The following is a 13121-nucleotide window of genomic DNA, read 5'->3' as shown; positions in this document are numbered from 1 at the left end:
GCTCAGTCTGGACTCTTTCCGGGGTCACACTCACTTCCCGCGCATATAAAAGACCCCAAATCACTGAATCGGGATTTACATACAAACACCGGGCTTCACTTCGGCTATTAGCACACAGTGTGAAATAATAACACCGACCACCATGAAAACAACTGAACTCGCTAATATAAAGACATCTGACGCAGTAAATTCGAATCTATGTATATATTCATTTTCATTAATGTTTAATAGAACAGACAGTTTATGTACACTCACCGGACAAATCAGACGCTCTGATTCATACACCTGAAACTACAACACAACCATGGCAACCATCACAGCTCATGTTTATTTACTTATGTTAATGAGCACATATCTACGGAAGCCCGTTTCCGTTACGGAACTTTTTAAAAAAGTAAACAAACAAAAAAAGTTCGAAAAGTAATAAGTTTTTATCTCGCAGTTCTGAAAATTGTGATTATAAACTCAGAATTGTGAGAAAAGAATCGTGAGGTAAAAAGTCGCAATTAACGAGCTTTCATACATATCAAATACTATTATAGTTTTATACAGTTAATTATATTAACTTCAGGCTAACTCAACCCTTAAAAGAAAACAAACACGTGAATGATTCTTACCTGAGGACATCAACAAGTGGAGGTCGTGTCACATTTAGTGCCTTAAATTGAATCATTAAATTGAATGAATCAGTATTACTGCAAAAAAACTGTAAAGCTGACACTTTATTAAAGGAAATGGTTTATTCATATATATAAACCATCATTTGTACATTCTACAGGTGTTTCATAAAGGCACTTGAAGGAAAGATTAAGACTTTAATTACTGACAATATCAAGAATAAATCTGTAATCACCTGGAAAAATAAAGCGAATAAAGTCTGGGGTTAGTCCAAAATATATAGTGTGAAAAATCATCTGCTTATAAACACGTATAAAACCAGCTCTTCAAATCCTGATCCGAGTGGAAATAGCAGTTTGAGTCAGACAGGTCACATGACGCACAGATAAAACACAGGCGGAACTCAAGACGTTAGAAGAAACTAAAAAAAACCTTACCGACATTCAAGCTGATGCCTTAAAGCTGAAGTGTGTCATTCGTTTGAGTGTTGAAATGCAGCCTGATGGCGAGTCACTATGAGGAAGTCACTTCATGAACTTCCTGTAAACACTAACTCTCTATTGTTTGATTCTGTTAACTCCTGCCTCGACCAATGCTGTGAGTTTGGGGCGGAATGGGGCGAGTGTTCAGGAAACCTGTTCGAAAACAGTCATTATCATGACACATTCAGCTTTAAAGTTAAACGAGAGACGATACTGACGACATTTATCGCACGTGTGCGAATAACTAATGAGAAACATGTTTGAAAGTCAACACCAGCTGGAATGCAGCAGATATCAGCCGTGCAGCTGCGTGTGATTGCATAGAAAACAGCGTCCGTGTGTCGTTGGTTCGCTAGAACTGCACCCATCCCGACCGCGAGTCCTGAGCGGACCTGTCGAACACATCAGAGAGTGAGACGCCTGTAGACGGACGGACAGACGAACCGTTTGATCTTCATACTGACCCGGAGCCTGCAGCCGTGAAATCACCCCACAGGTCCTGAGAGGGCGGAGTCATGGCGGGGGCGGGGTCTCCAAACTCCAGTATCATCCCTGAAAGGGGAGGAGCTTCGTATTAGCCACACCCACTGATGGGACTGATAAATGCGCAGACGTGTCGCTCTCACCTGGGCTGGGCGGAGCGTCGGGTGTCGTCTGCTGCGCTGCGGGCGGAGGAACCAGAGCGGAGGATTTGACTCCAGGTGGAGGAGGAAGCAAAGAGCCGCCCATCGGACGAGACTTTGCCGCTGCGCCGCCCGAGTCTTTCTTCTTAATGTTCTGAGAGAGAGACAGAAGTCAACACCTGTTAAATCTAATTTATAAACATTAACTAGCAATTACGTACTTTGTTGTAAAGACATTTAACTGTGATATTGATTTATCTTGTGCAAATAATCGCAGAAACATCTTTGGTCAAATTCCTGCACATTTATTAAAGTTCACATCATGCCCATCTTTTCAACAAAATGTTATATATATATATATACATGAAGATATAGCTAAATTTAAAATACATAAATGTAAATTTGGGGTTAAATAAACAGTTATTTTTTTTAAGACAAAAATGGAAATCTGATCATTTACAAGGCAAGCTTATATATATATATATATATTATTTATTTATTTATTTTTTATATTGATTAGAAATTTGATATGAATATATCATTGTATGGAATTTATAAGATCATATAATGTGAGAATTACCAGTATTAACCTCATGAGAATTAATAAATTTAATTAAATTCCTTTGAATTTATAACTCTCTAAGCTCGAATTTATAAAACCTACATATTTATTTCTATCAAAACAACATATATATTACTCTGAAAATTTTTTAAACAAAATAAACTCATATTACTTGCATAAACTTTCACTTTTAGTAAAAAAAAAAAAGTGATCCGTTTTTCATGTCGATGGTCTAAAAAATGCAACCCCCCCCCCGGTGACGTGTAGACCCTACAAAACGAACACTCAGGACACCAGTGAAACCACACAGCGAGCAGAAGAGAGTCTGTCAGAGGCGCCGGGGGCTCGGGTGGCCGTTGTGGAAGAGCTTCTGTTTGACATGCACCACGTTATTCCCGCCGTCCTCCGTCTGGCGCGTCTGCAGGCGTCTGCGCAGCTCTCGCAGGCTACACACGCGCGACACCCAGCGCCACGAGCGCCACACATCGCCGTCCGCACCTGAAACAGCACCATAATACAGTCAGCTCCTCAGCCCTGTTTCACATTCCTGAAGAACGGCTGTTTGATACAAGAGTTTATGTTCATCAACAAAATTCAGTCCAAAAAAGTGTGCGAGATATGAGGAAAAGGCTGCATATATTTTACACGTTTTTGACACTAATATAACTTCATACTAGATCATTTAACAAAAGTATTTTTGACACCAATGGTGCTCCATACATACCCGGGTCATTTTAATTGGTTATTTCCCTTAAAAAATAATACTAAAGAATCAAAATAAAAAAAAATGATAAATTATGTGTGTTTTGAGGGTCTTAAAGCATCTGCACAGGTTCACTCTCTTACTAAACACTATGCTTTTTAATTTTTTTAGAATTTTGAACGTATCTCTCCTGGTTGAAAACAGGCCCGAATGCGTTCTGAGGGTTAGGTCTAAAGCATCTGAGACGGTTCCTCACGATGGTGCTTCATCTCACCGTAGTGTCTGCTGGACCTCCATAAGCGCAGTGCGCAGTGAAGAGCTCCATCCAGCCACAGCAGGATCCAGCTGATGCAGAAGCCCATCAGGAGACCCAGCACCAGGTCCAGCTCCTGCTTGCTCACGCTGCTCCCGGCGGAGGAACCCACGGAGCTCGCCGAGACCGAGCCCTCGTACGGGATCACGTACTCCACATGGTGCCTGCGGCAGCGACAACAACATCTCATTAAACCACCAGCGGTGAGAATGAGATCTTTGACTAATGTGAGCAGAGTTTTGTTGAGGTCAGTGGAGATTCCTGCAGGCCTTTCCTCCGGAGAAAGACTCGCGGCTGTGTGGGAGTCACTCTTTTCACAAAAACAAACAAAAAAAGCCCTACACGCCTTATTTTTAATGCAAGAATAATAATTTAAAAACATTTAAATATATAATTTATATATAATTTTAAATATAAAATATATATACAACTGTAAATATAAAATATTTTTTATATAAAATAAATTGTATACAAATTTAAACATATATTTAACCCTCAAAAACATACAAAAAAACACATTTGCTAAAATATATATTTAGGTAAATATATTTTCTATCAATACATATTATGTAAATCTTTAAAAACATAATTTAAAATAGAAATATATATTTTTAAAAAGCATCTAAAAATAGATTTTGCCGTCCATATATAAGAAATTACATTCACGTGTCACATTTGGAAATATTTATTTTAATATATTATGTTTTGTCTATAGCGCATCACACATCTAAATCTAGGCTGTATTATGAATATATTTAATAATATTTTATAATACATTTTGAAATATTTTCGTATATGAAGGCGGAATATAAAAAAATATATTTAGCATAGGCCTATATTTTACATATATTGTGGACAGAATTTTAATTAATTTTTGTATTATTATTTTGCATTCGTTTCCAGTTATTTCCGCGGTACAAAAACAAAACAACCGCTGCTTGATAATCGCAAACTAGTATAGGCTACAGTATATTATCATATTATTTTATTATAAACACATTGGATTGTTACTGCACTTTGTTATTCTTCTACTTATTTACGAATAATGTAATGTTTACGAATAGCGGCTAATGAAGCGGAAGTCTCGCACATACACCGATAATCGCGTCGCAAATAAGTTGTGTGTGGTTCTTTCCTTAACTAGTTAACATCTGTGCGGTTACAGGAAATAGCGAATTTATCGCTATATAGCATTCGGAATTTAAATGATACATTGTAGCCTATTTCCGGTCGTGTTTTTCAGGATGAGCCAATAGGAATAAAAGCGCGCCTTACCTGCCGCAGGTGCAGTGACACACGCGCTCCGGTCCGCGCATGCGCGGCAGGATGAAGTTGTGAAATCGGTCCAGCAGCGCATTCATGTCGGACATACACACGATGGCCTGGAAAACACCAAAACTACTGCCATTTCCCAGCGATCAGCGTTTAAAACTGCATTTCAACATATGCTGGTCCACAGAAAACCACACAATTATCAATAAAGTTGAGCTGCGGTCAGTGTGAGAGCTACGTAATTCCTCAGCAGATGCTCACACAGATCTTCTTACCAGCACCAGAACCGCTCCAGACACCACAAACATCATCTTCCTCACAGTCCGCGAGCCACACACACCGCCATCATTACAGCCGCGTCTTCGCCACAGTCCGCAGATCAGCGCAACCCTTCATCATCTTCATCATCGGCGGAGCATCAGATGTCTCACCTGCGGCTCGATGTTCCTCCGCGGCGCGTTTCTACATCACGTCTGTGCGTCGAACGCCTCGCTCGCTTTCAGCAGGTGTTTGTTTCCGCGTCCAGATCGGATCTGTAAGTGATCTGACGCGCTGCTGGAGGTTGACTGTATCAGATCTCAGATCAGTGCATTAGCTTAATGAGGAGCTGCTGCGTCACGCTCATCTGGAATATCAGACGCACGCGGCACACCTACAGAAGTAACGTTACCACGGTAACACCATGCTTTAGCCTACATCGCGGCTGGCGCGCGTTTGCCTTTTCTTTTCGTTTTTTAATGTAACATTGTGCTACAACGGTTTTTGGACAGTTCAGACTCGTTCACACCAAAAACGATAATTATAACTAAATAGCGGTTATTCTAAGCGCGCGGCAGTTTTTTTTTGGTCGTGTCGCTTTAATTTGGGTGGATTCTGATTGGTTGCCAGCATTTCTATCGTTCATTTACATTACATTTACATTTAGTCATTTAGCAGACGCTTTTATCCAAAGCGACTTACAAATGAGGACAATAGAAGCAGTCAAAACTAACAAAAGAGCAACAATATGTAAGTGCAAATGACAAGTCTCGGTTAGCCTAACACAGTACACGTAGCAAGGTGTGTATATATATATACATACATACATATTATACACACACACACACATATACACACACACACAAACAAAGAAAAACAAGTAGGTAGAATAGAAAAAATAGAAAACTAGTGTTTGTTTTTTGTTGTAGTTTTTTTTTTTTTTAATAAAGAACAAAAAAATGAAAAAGATAAATATAAAGTAGAATTATAATAGAATATAAAGTGTTAGAGTTAGAGGGTCAAATAAAGGTATTCGTAAAATAAACGTTCATCAGCTGGAAACAAAATCGTTCTGTTTCCAACGACATTTCGCTATAATACTGGACGCCGCTATTGGTTTAAAGTGCCGTTTACATTATTATAGAGATAACTGTAATGAGTGTTCACACCAACGCACGATAACGTTCCGCATTAATGTTCGCGCGCTTTAAAGCAGGATGGATTCTGATTGGCTGTCAGTGATTTATCGTTCATCACTTGGAAAAATCGTCCTGAATATTCCAACAATGTCATTGTTATGGTAACAGCTCGCTATTAAGATTATCCAAACATTACCGTTCTCGTTTGAACGGGTATTTATCATATATTCCCCTTACGAAAATTAACCATGGTTTTACTACTACAGTAAAAGTATAGTAACCATGTTTTTTTTTTTTGGTGTATTGATATAACCAGTTTCACTACAAATACCATGGTTAATTTGTGGTTACCATGGTTTAAGTGCATGTTTTTTATTTATTTATTTGGAGTAAAACCATGGTTAATATTCGTAAGGGGATCTTTAGAGTAAATTTGACACCACCGTGTCGTTTAATAAGGAAAAACGCATCCCCTGAGATTCATCAACGCTTTATTCATTTATTTATAGCGCAATATATACACAAGAATAATCTCAGGCACTCCGGGCTGCTTCATGTACAGTTACAGAATCCTATTTTCATTTACAAAATTAAAGAAAAACAAAACAACACAAAATATGCCCAACGGGTATCAAATCCCAAATAAATTCATGAGAAAACCAAGAGTCATGAAACATTGCATCATCGAAATAACCCCCCTTTTGAAGCACGTGATCAGATAAAGTCCGCGTCCAGCTGCAGCAGAACCCTGTAGCGCTTCGCCGCGGGTCCTAAACGCTCAAACCAGGCTCTGGCGTTGTACTCTAGAACCGTTTCGTCTCTCTGAATGTTCCTCAGTTGCAGTTACAGCAGGAATCAGCATTCGAAAGCTCATCAAAACCAGAACCTCAGGACTCGCGTCGCGGCAGGGTTACAGTCCCGAGCAGCTCGCGTCGCGTCGGTGCGCTGCTGCCATGGCAACGGCGGTCAGTAGAAGCAGACGGTGTGCAGGAACGGCCGGTGGCTCTTCTCCTCGAACTCCTGCAGCAGCTCGTCCATCTCGTTCTCCATGTCGTCCGTGTGCTGAATCTGAGACACAGCGAAGCACTCGTCAAAAACACGTCTGATGCTAAATGCCACTTTTATGTAAGATGATCATTTACACAAGAAGGGATTCATTAATGCTCAGGAAACACACGGATGTAAAATGTTCTAAAACCTTTATGTAAAGTAATACATTCAATGTGAATATCTAAGAATAGTTATTGGAGTGGGGCTCTTTTATTACTCATAAAAGCATTCTTACATACATTTTGTGCTATAAAAATTACGTAAGAACGGTGTGACAAACAAACATAAAATGTGTAAATTGTTGATAAAACCATTTTTGTGTAAAGTAGCATCAGAACGGTTTTAACGACAAGTTCCGCACGTTTATTTTATCATTTATGTTATTTTAGTATCACTGATATAGTATGTTTTTTTTTTTTTCAATATTTTGTTTTATTTTTTTATTTTTAAGATATGAAACACTGAAAATTGTAGAAATTTTTTTTTAATTTTAATTAATTATAAATAAAATCAAAAGATTGAAATTTTTAAATTAAAAACTAAGCATATTTTAAAAAAACAAACAAAAAAAACATTAAAATTACAATATTATGTAAACCTTATGTAATTTTGTAATTTTTATATATTTGTTTATAATACTATATATATATATATTTATGTGTTGGTATAGTTTTTTGTTTTTGAAAATGAGAAATGTTTCTTTGGCAACTAGCTGATATAAAAGAAGTTAAAAACTATATATATAACCAAAATATAAACCAATTTTATTTCATTTAAGGTTAGGTTTATATTATTTAAAGTAACAATTTTTTATGGTTTTATATATTTTTTTTGAAGTGTAGTTAACTATAATAACCCTGATTTCATGTAAAATCATCGAACCATTCTTAGAGGAACTTGCGCAATCAGTGCAACAATCTGGTTTTATGAGCCTGCATTAAACAACTGTAAACTGTTGGGGGGGAAATGCATGAAACATGAGCACAATGAATTCGTCCAGAATGATTTTATTAAACTGGTATGAGTAACTCCAGGTGTTGGGGTCTGTACTCACACACTGGCAGAGCTCGCAGATGAGGAAGGCCCCCAGCGTGGCCTCCTCGTGGTTGTCCTGGATGTCCACGTTGATGACGTGCACGGGCTGAAAGGTCTCCTGCTCGCGAGAGTTCAGGTCTGAAAGATACACACGGGTTACTAGCTCTGGAAGCGCTCGGGCCGCGTCTTAATGCGCTTGTTGCGGTCTAACATGTGCAAGATCCCGTTCTGTGTGTATCTGAGCAGAGCGGTCAAGGAAGACAAAACAGACCAAAGGCCCAAACACTCCAGAACACATCAAACTGTGTGTCTACAAAGGGTTAAAACACTGGAAACACGCACACTAGCGCCATCTATTGGTCAGCCTCTGGAAGTCACTTCTGATGTCCTAACATTACTAACTATACTCACTAGGATCAACTGAATTAATTCAGTGAATTAAACACTGAGGAGTCTGGGCAATATGTAAACATTCATCATCATTCATCATCAGCAGTATAAATAAACCAGCGAACATCTAACTAACAAAAAACAGTTTCTGATTTTCTTTGCACTGCTGCTCTAAAGCCTCCTGTAAATCAGACGCGGTACGGTTGTTTAGGAGGGATTTTATCCATCAAAAGCTTCAGATTTGAACACGAGTGTTGATTTTTCATTGCCTTCCTGTCATATCACTGCAAATCCACGGTTTTATGCTTCTTTTTGCAAGTATGGTTTATTAAATTTAACAAAGTTAACATGAAAATCTATTTTTTTCACTAAAAGCAAAAGGTTTTTGTCTTGTTAGAAATATCTAAAAAATCTTTAAAACAAGACAAATGTACTTGAGAAGCAACACCGCGTCAGACGTTAGGACTGGTTTTCATCGACTGGATATCTTGAATGTAAGTGTATGTAATTGCCGTTCCTGATCAAAAAGAGTGGCCTTTTAAAAACCGCTCGTTAATCTTTCATCATGCTGTATTATCACCAGATCTTCAATCTTTCCGTCAGCTTGTTTTCTTTCAATCAGCACAGGTTTTGTGTTTCTTTTTAGAGCGGACTGATCGTAGGCCTCACTGATCGGAGCTCAAACCTCGGTTTCGGTCTGAATATCGACAAAATTATCCACAAATAATACTTTTCACTCAAGGCCTATGATCAATCAGCTCCAACAAACCCCATAAAACTTGTGCTAACTAATCTGATTGAATCAAAGATTTGGTGATGATACAGCATAATTACGTACGCCGATCATTTTTGAAGGAGAACACAGGAGTAACAAAGTGGGAAAGAAATCCCCAAGAAAGTGCGACAACTCTTTTGAGAGGTTTTTATACCCGGAGTGAGCAAAGCCAGTCAGTTCTAGTGCGACGTGAGAACATTACCTAGCATTCTCAAGAAAAAGATATGACTCTCCTGGTCAAAATAAGCCAATACGACTAAACACACCTGTACAAAACACAATCTGTGAGACGCGTGATCCGAGGAATCATGTCCGGAGCACAAGCGCTAATGCTAACGGATTCAATCATCAGTACTCTAAAATGAGCACTAGCACTAGTGATGCTTGACTTAAAAACGCCTTAAAATAAACCACAAGGGTCCTCACTTATTCTGCATCTGATCCTCTGGAGAGCTGAGAGAAACTGAACCTCTTCTGACACACTAAAGCTAAACCCTTCGTGCCATGCTTCCTACAGGTGACGGGTTTGCCATCGAAAGCCTACTTTATACAAATGCTTATGGTTTGATCTGGTCGAACGGGCGATGTATGAATGAGTTTACCCACACCTGACGTCACATGAATGGGTTAAATGCTGTGGCTAATGGGAATCCCGCAGGTCTGATGAATGAGTCGTGTGTGACGCATTAGAGGAATCAATCTGTGAACTCAATGAATCAGAGTCTGGACAACCGCATAATAAACCTCCGCACACACTGCCCATGCTTGTCTCTTTGCCAATGAATTTAGGCTTTTTTCTTCTTGCACAATAAATGCAGCAGATCAGTGTCATCAGGTGACTTATAAATCTGTCGTTATTTACTCGTTCCAAACCTGGCTTTCTTTCGCCGGTGAAACACAACAGCAGATATTCTGAAGGTCACCGGGAAGTATCTTCCGTCGTGTTCCACAGGAGAACGAACACAGGTTTGGAACGACACGAGGAGAGTAGATAATGTCAGAACCATCATATTTGGGTGAACTATCCCTTTAATGTGAGGAACACACTCCATAGAGTTCAGAAGAGAAAAGACGGGTCGCTGCAGTTGCGTATCTTCAGTAGGGTTGCAAAGGGGTGGAAAATTCATTTACTTTCCAAAAATCCCTGGAATATTTCCAAAATTTACTGGAAATTTTCCACCGTTTTGCAACCATAATCTTCACTAAAACAGCGAGGCTCATGTTGAACCCCCTGCGATTTAAACCATGCGTTATGTTGCGGTTCCTACCACACTTAAAAATAAAGGTTTCAAAAATGGTTTGGCCGTAAAACAACCATTTTGGGTTCCTCAAAGAACCTTTCGATGAAGCATTCTTAAAGTAACCAATTACCATTCTTTTCAAAATCTAAAGAACCTTTCGTACAAAAGATTTTCTGTGGATGTTCAAGGTTCTTCATGGAACCATCGATGCCAATAAAGAACCTTCCTTTCTCAGAGAGCTTCTGCGTTTGCTCAGTGTTCATTAATCAGGGGCCTCATTTGATTCTGGGGCTCTAGCCGGTGTATTTCTGCGTGTATGCTAGGGATACAGCTCCTTGTCTTTACGGACCAGGTCGTTGTACATCTGCTCGTAAGTGGTTTTGAAGTCGTAAATGTTGGGTTTGTCCGGAGCGGGTCCTGGGAGTTTCACGTGGGTTCCCGTGCCGAAGGAACGCACATCAAACCCTCGCTTGCTGTGGGAATAACAGAGAGACGGTGAGAATCCACAAGACATCAGAACGGCAAACACATGAGGACAGAACAGACGTGAAGAGAAATCCCTCTCGACCTGCGGCGACTTACCTGACCTAGATACGCAGACCTTAGTCGGTAACGAACGGATGAAAACGAGGCTGTGAGGGACAAACGTGCCGTTTAAAAAGATCGTGTCATCTGCTGTGTACAAACATCTGATAGACGTCTCTAAGAAGTCAGTTTTACATCATAAACATCTGAAAGACATCTGATAGGAAGCGTCCTGTAGACGTATAGCAGATGAGCAAACACTCTAAACAACACGTCTTACAGACGTCTCTGTGATGTATGTCAGGGCTGTGATTGCGTAATTATCATCTCACGACTTTATAAAGATGTTTCATCAGTCCAGTCCACTGAACGCACGTACTTCAGTCCCTCACAGCCTCGTTTTCATCCCGGTCAAAAATGTAATATGGCGCTTCCCTGACTAAAGTCTACATTTTTTACTATATCACTTCTACTCATTTTATTTGGCTTACAAAGAGGTTCCATAATTTTGGTATGTACTAGTATTATATGAAGTACCATGTGAATACCATAGTAAACTAATATGCTAATGATTCAGTACCGTGGTACTGCAGTACGTTTCTATAACCATCATTACCTCTGTATTATAAAATTAAATCTAAGTCTGAGCCTGACTATTTTATTCCAGAACTTTCTCTATTTTTCAGCTCAAGCTTTTAGGCGATCTCCATCAGCTTCAGTGTTTGTTTGTTTTTTTCCGTAAAAAAAGCATAAAATCGTTTTCTCTAAATGACTCCGGCTCGGTTCGGTTCTCGTGATCTGACTGTCCCGGTTCGATTCCGATCCGCGTTTGGACCATCTGGACACCGATCGAACGCTGCGGATGCGGAACGAAGGAAAAACAACGGCGAGGCGGCGGACAGCCCGCGCGGCGGTGTCGGGCTCGAGTTCGGCTCGGTTTCGGCTCGTTCTTTCTCGTCGTTACCTCAGGATGTTGTGCGCTTCCATGCTGCGGTTCTGGTTGCTGGAGCACACGACCGCGACACGCAGCGGATGGGCCGGCATCGCTATCTAAAGCCCGGTCAGAGTGCAGCGGGTTTGAGAGCTCGGTTCGGCACGAGAGCTCGGTTCAACGCTTCTACTCGGATCCGCGGAGGGGAAGAAAATGGCGGCTGCGCTGCGCAGCTGTCAGTGACGCGTCACAATGGGGGGAGGGGCAGTGGGCGGAGCTTCCGCGGAGGCCTCAGCATACCCCGCGAATCAGAATGACGAATAACACATCACGTACATCCTTCCTTTAGAGAGCACAATCTGTTTATCAGTTTCTTTTAAGACAACAAAAATAATAAAACTAAACAAGCCAGTTTATTAAATTCACCCTCGTTTATTGACACAAAAGGTTTGTATTACAGAGGGAAAAAAGCACAGTATTCAAAAGACTGTTCAGCCAGTCACTGGGTCCTTATTTTGGTGAATATCACTAACTCAGAATTAGAAGAGTCGTGTAAAGATAAGGCATACTGTAAATTATTGGGTTTGACACACAGAACATTGGAGTACAAAACTACAGCATCCCTCGAATCATTTTACCTTACACAAAGTCATCATATGCAGTTATTTTGCATTTCTAAAACAAATATTTATATAGCTATCAGTTTAAATATCAATGAGTGCACAGTTTTTTGGTGAATGGGATTATTAAACGAGACTATAGATGAAAATGCACATAAACACAGGAAAAAAGCGTGTTTGTGTGTCTGGCTATGTCATATTATTCCTACTATCTCTGCGGTGTACTGTATCCCACAATGCAATGCCTCTGACTCGACCTGTGACGAATGAACTGGACAGTCTTACTCGACTCATTATTTGATTGCCAACATTTTAAATTGCGCTAAAACATGCAAACAGTCTTTTCTAAGAACTGGATGCCTCTTGCGTGCAACATGATGAGGTCATGTGACAAAGCAGCACACTACTCTTTCAGAATAATGCCTACTTTTCTAGTTTCTGATCCTGAGTTGTAGTGCGCACGTGAGTTCTAGTGTTGGGTCTTTCTTGAACGAATCTTTAATGTGACTCGGGAAGAACGAGTCGTCTCGCGGAGTGATTCGTTCAGTCGCGCATGCGCAACATCCTATAGGAAATAGGGATGC

At 40.0% G+C, this 13121-nt stretch overlaps 3 protein-coding genes across 7 annotated transcripts; all 3 read right to left on the bottom strand.

Annotated features, from left to right (window-relative positions):
- Positions 1 to 706: 706 nt before the first annotated feature.
- necap2 (NECAP endocytosis associated 2) lies at positions 707 to 1896 on the bottom strand. The gene is made up of 3 exons (XM_016526331.1): positions 1727 to 1896; positions 1565 to 1652; positions 707 to 1492 (listed from the first exon to the last, which is right to left on the bottom strand). Exons 1-3 carry the CDS (start codon positions 1827 to 1829, stop codon positions 1453 to 1455), a joined length of 231 nt encoding a protein of 76 aa, XP_016381817.1. The 5' UTR covers positions 1830 to 1896; the 3' UTR covers positions 707 to 1452.
- Positions 1897 to 2519: 623 nt separating this feature from the next.
- tmem240b (transmembrane protein 240b) lies at positions 2520 to 5239 on the bottom strand. Of its 5 annotated transcripts, none has more exons than XM_016526323.1 (5): positions 4912 to 5239; positions 4849 to 4879; positions 4577 to 4683; positions 3263 to 3465; positions 2520 to 2783 (listed from the first exon to the last, which is right to left on the bottom strand). In XM_016526323.1, the coding sequence occupies exons 1-5, from the start codon at positions 4920 to 4922 to the stop codon at positions 2614 to 2616; spliced, it is 522 nt and encodes a 173-aa protein (XP_016381809.1). In that variant the 5' UTR covers positions 4923 to 5239; the 3' UTR covers positions 2520 to 2613. The 5 variants fall into 5 exon arrangements, with proteins under 5 accessions (XP_016381809.1, XP_016381812.1, XP_016381810.1 ...); XM_016526326.1 differs by having other exon boundaries at positions 4577 to 4699; positions 4912 to 5238; XM_016526324.1 differs by having other exon boundaries at positions 4849 to 5239.
- A 1190-nt stretch (positions 5240 to 6429) lies between these two features.
- Positions 6430 to 12123, bottom strand: LOC107719031 (RNA polymerase II subunit A C-terminal domain phosphatase SSU72-like). The gene is given in 6 exon segments (XM_016526322.1): positions 6430 to 7038; positions 8075 to 8217; positions 8220 to 8293; positions 10791 to 10934; positions 11951 to 12050; positions 12084 to 12123. Coding segments are annotated over 5 exon segments (543 nt in total). The 5' UTR covers positions 12031 to 12050; positions 12084 to 12123; the 3' UTR covers positions 6430 to 6936.
- Positions 12124 to 13121: the final 998 nt, after the last annotated feature.

This window comes from Sinocyclocheilus rhinocerous, unplaced genomic scaffold (genome assembly GCF_001515625.1).
Source record: "Sinocyclocheilus rhinocerous isolate Xijiao unplaced genomic scaffold, SAMN03320098_v1.1 scaffold2648, whole genome shotgun sequence".
NCBI lineage: Eukaryota > Metazoa > Chordata > Actinopteri > Cypriniformes > Cyprinidae > Sinocyclocheilus > Sinocyclocheilus rhinocerous.
Note: the sequence above shows the minus strand (reverse complement) of the source record. Positions and strands in the feature narration are given on the sequence as shown.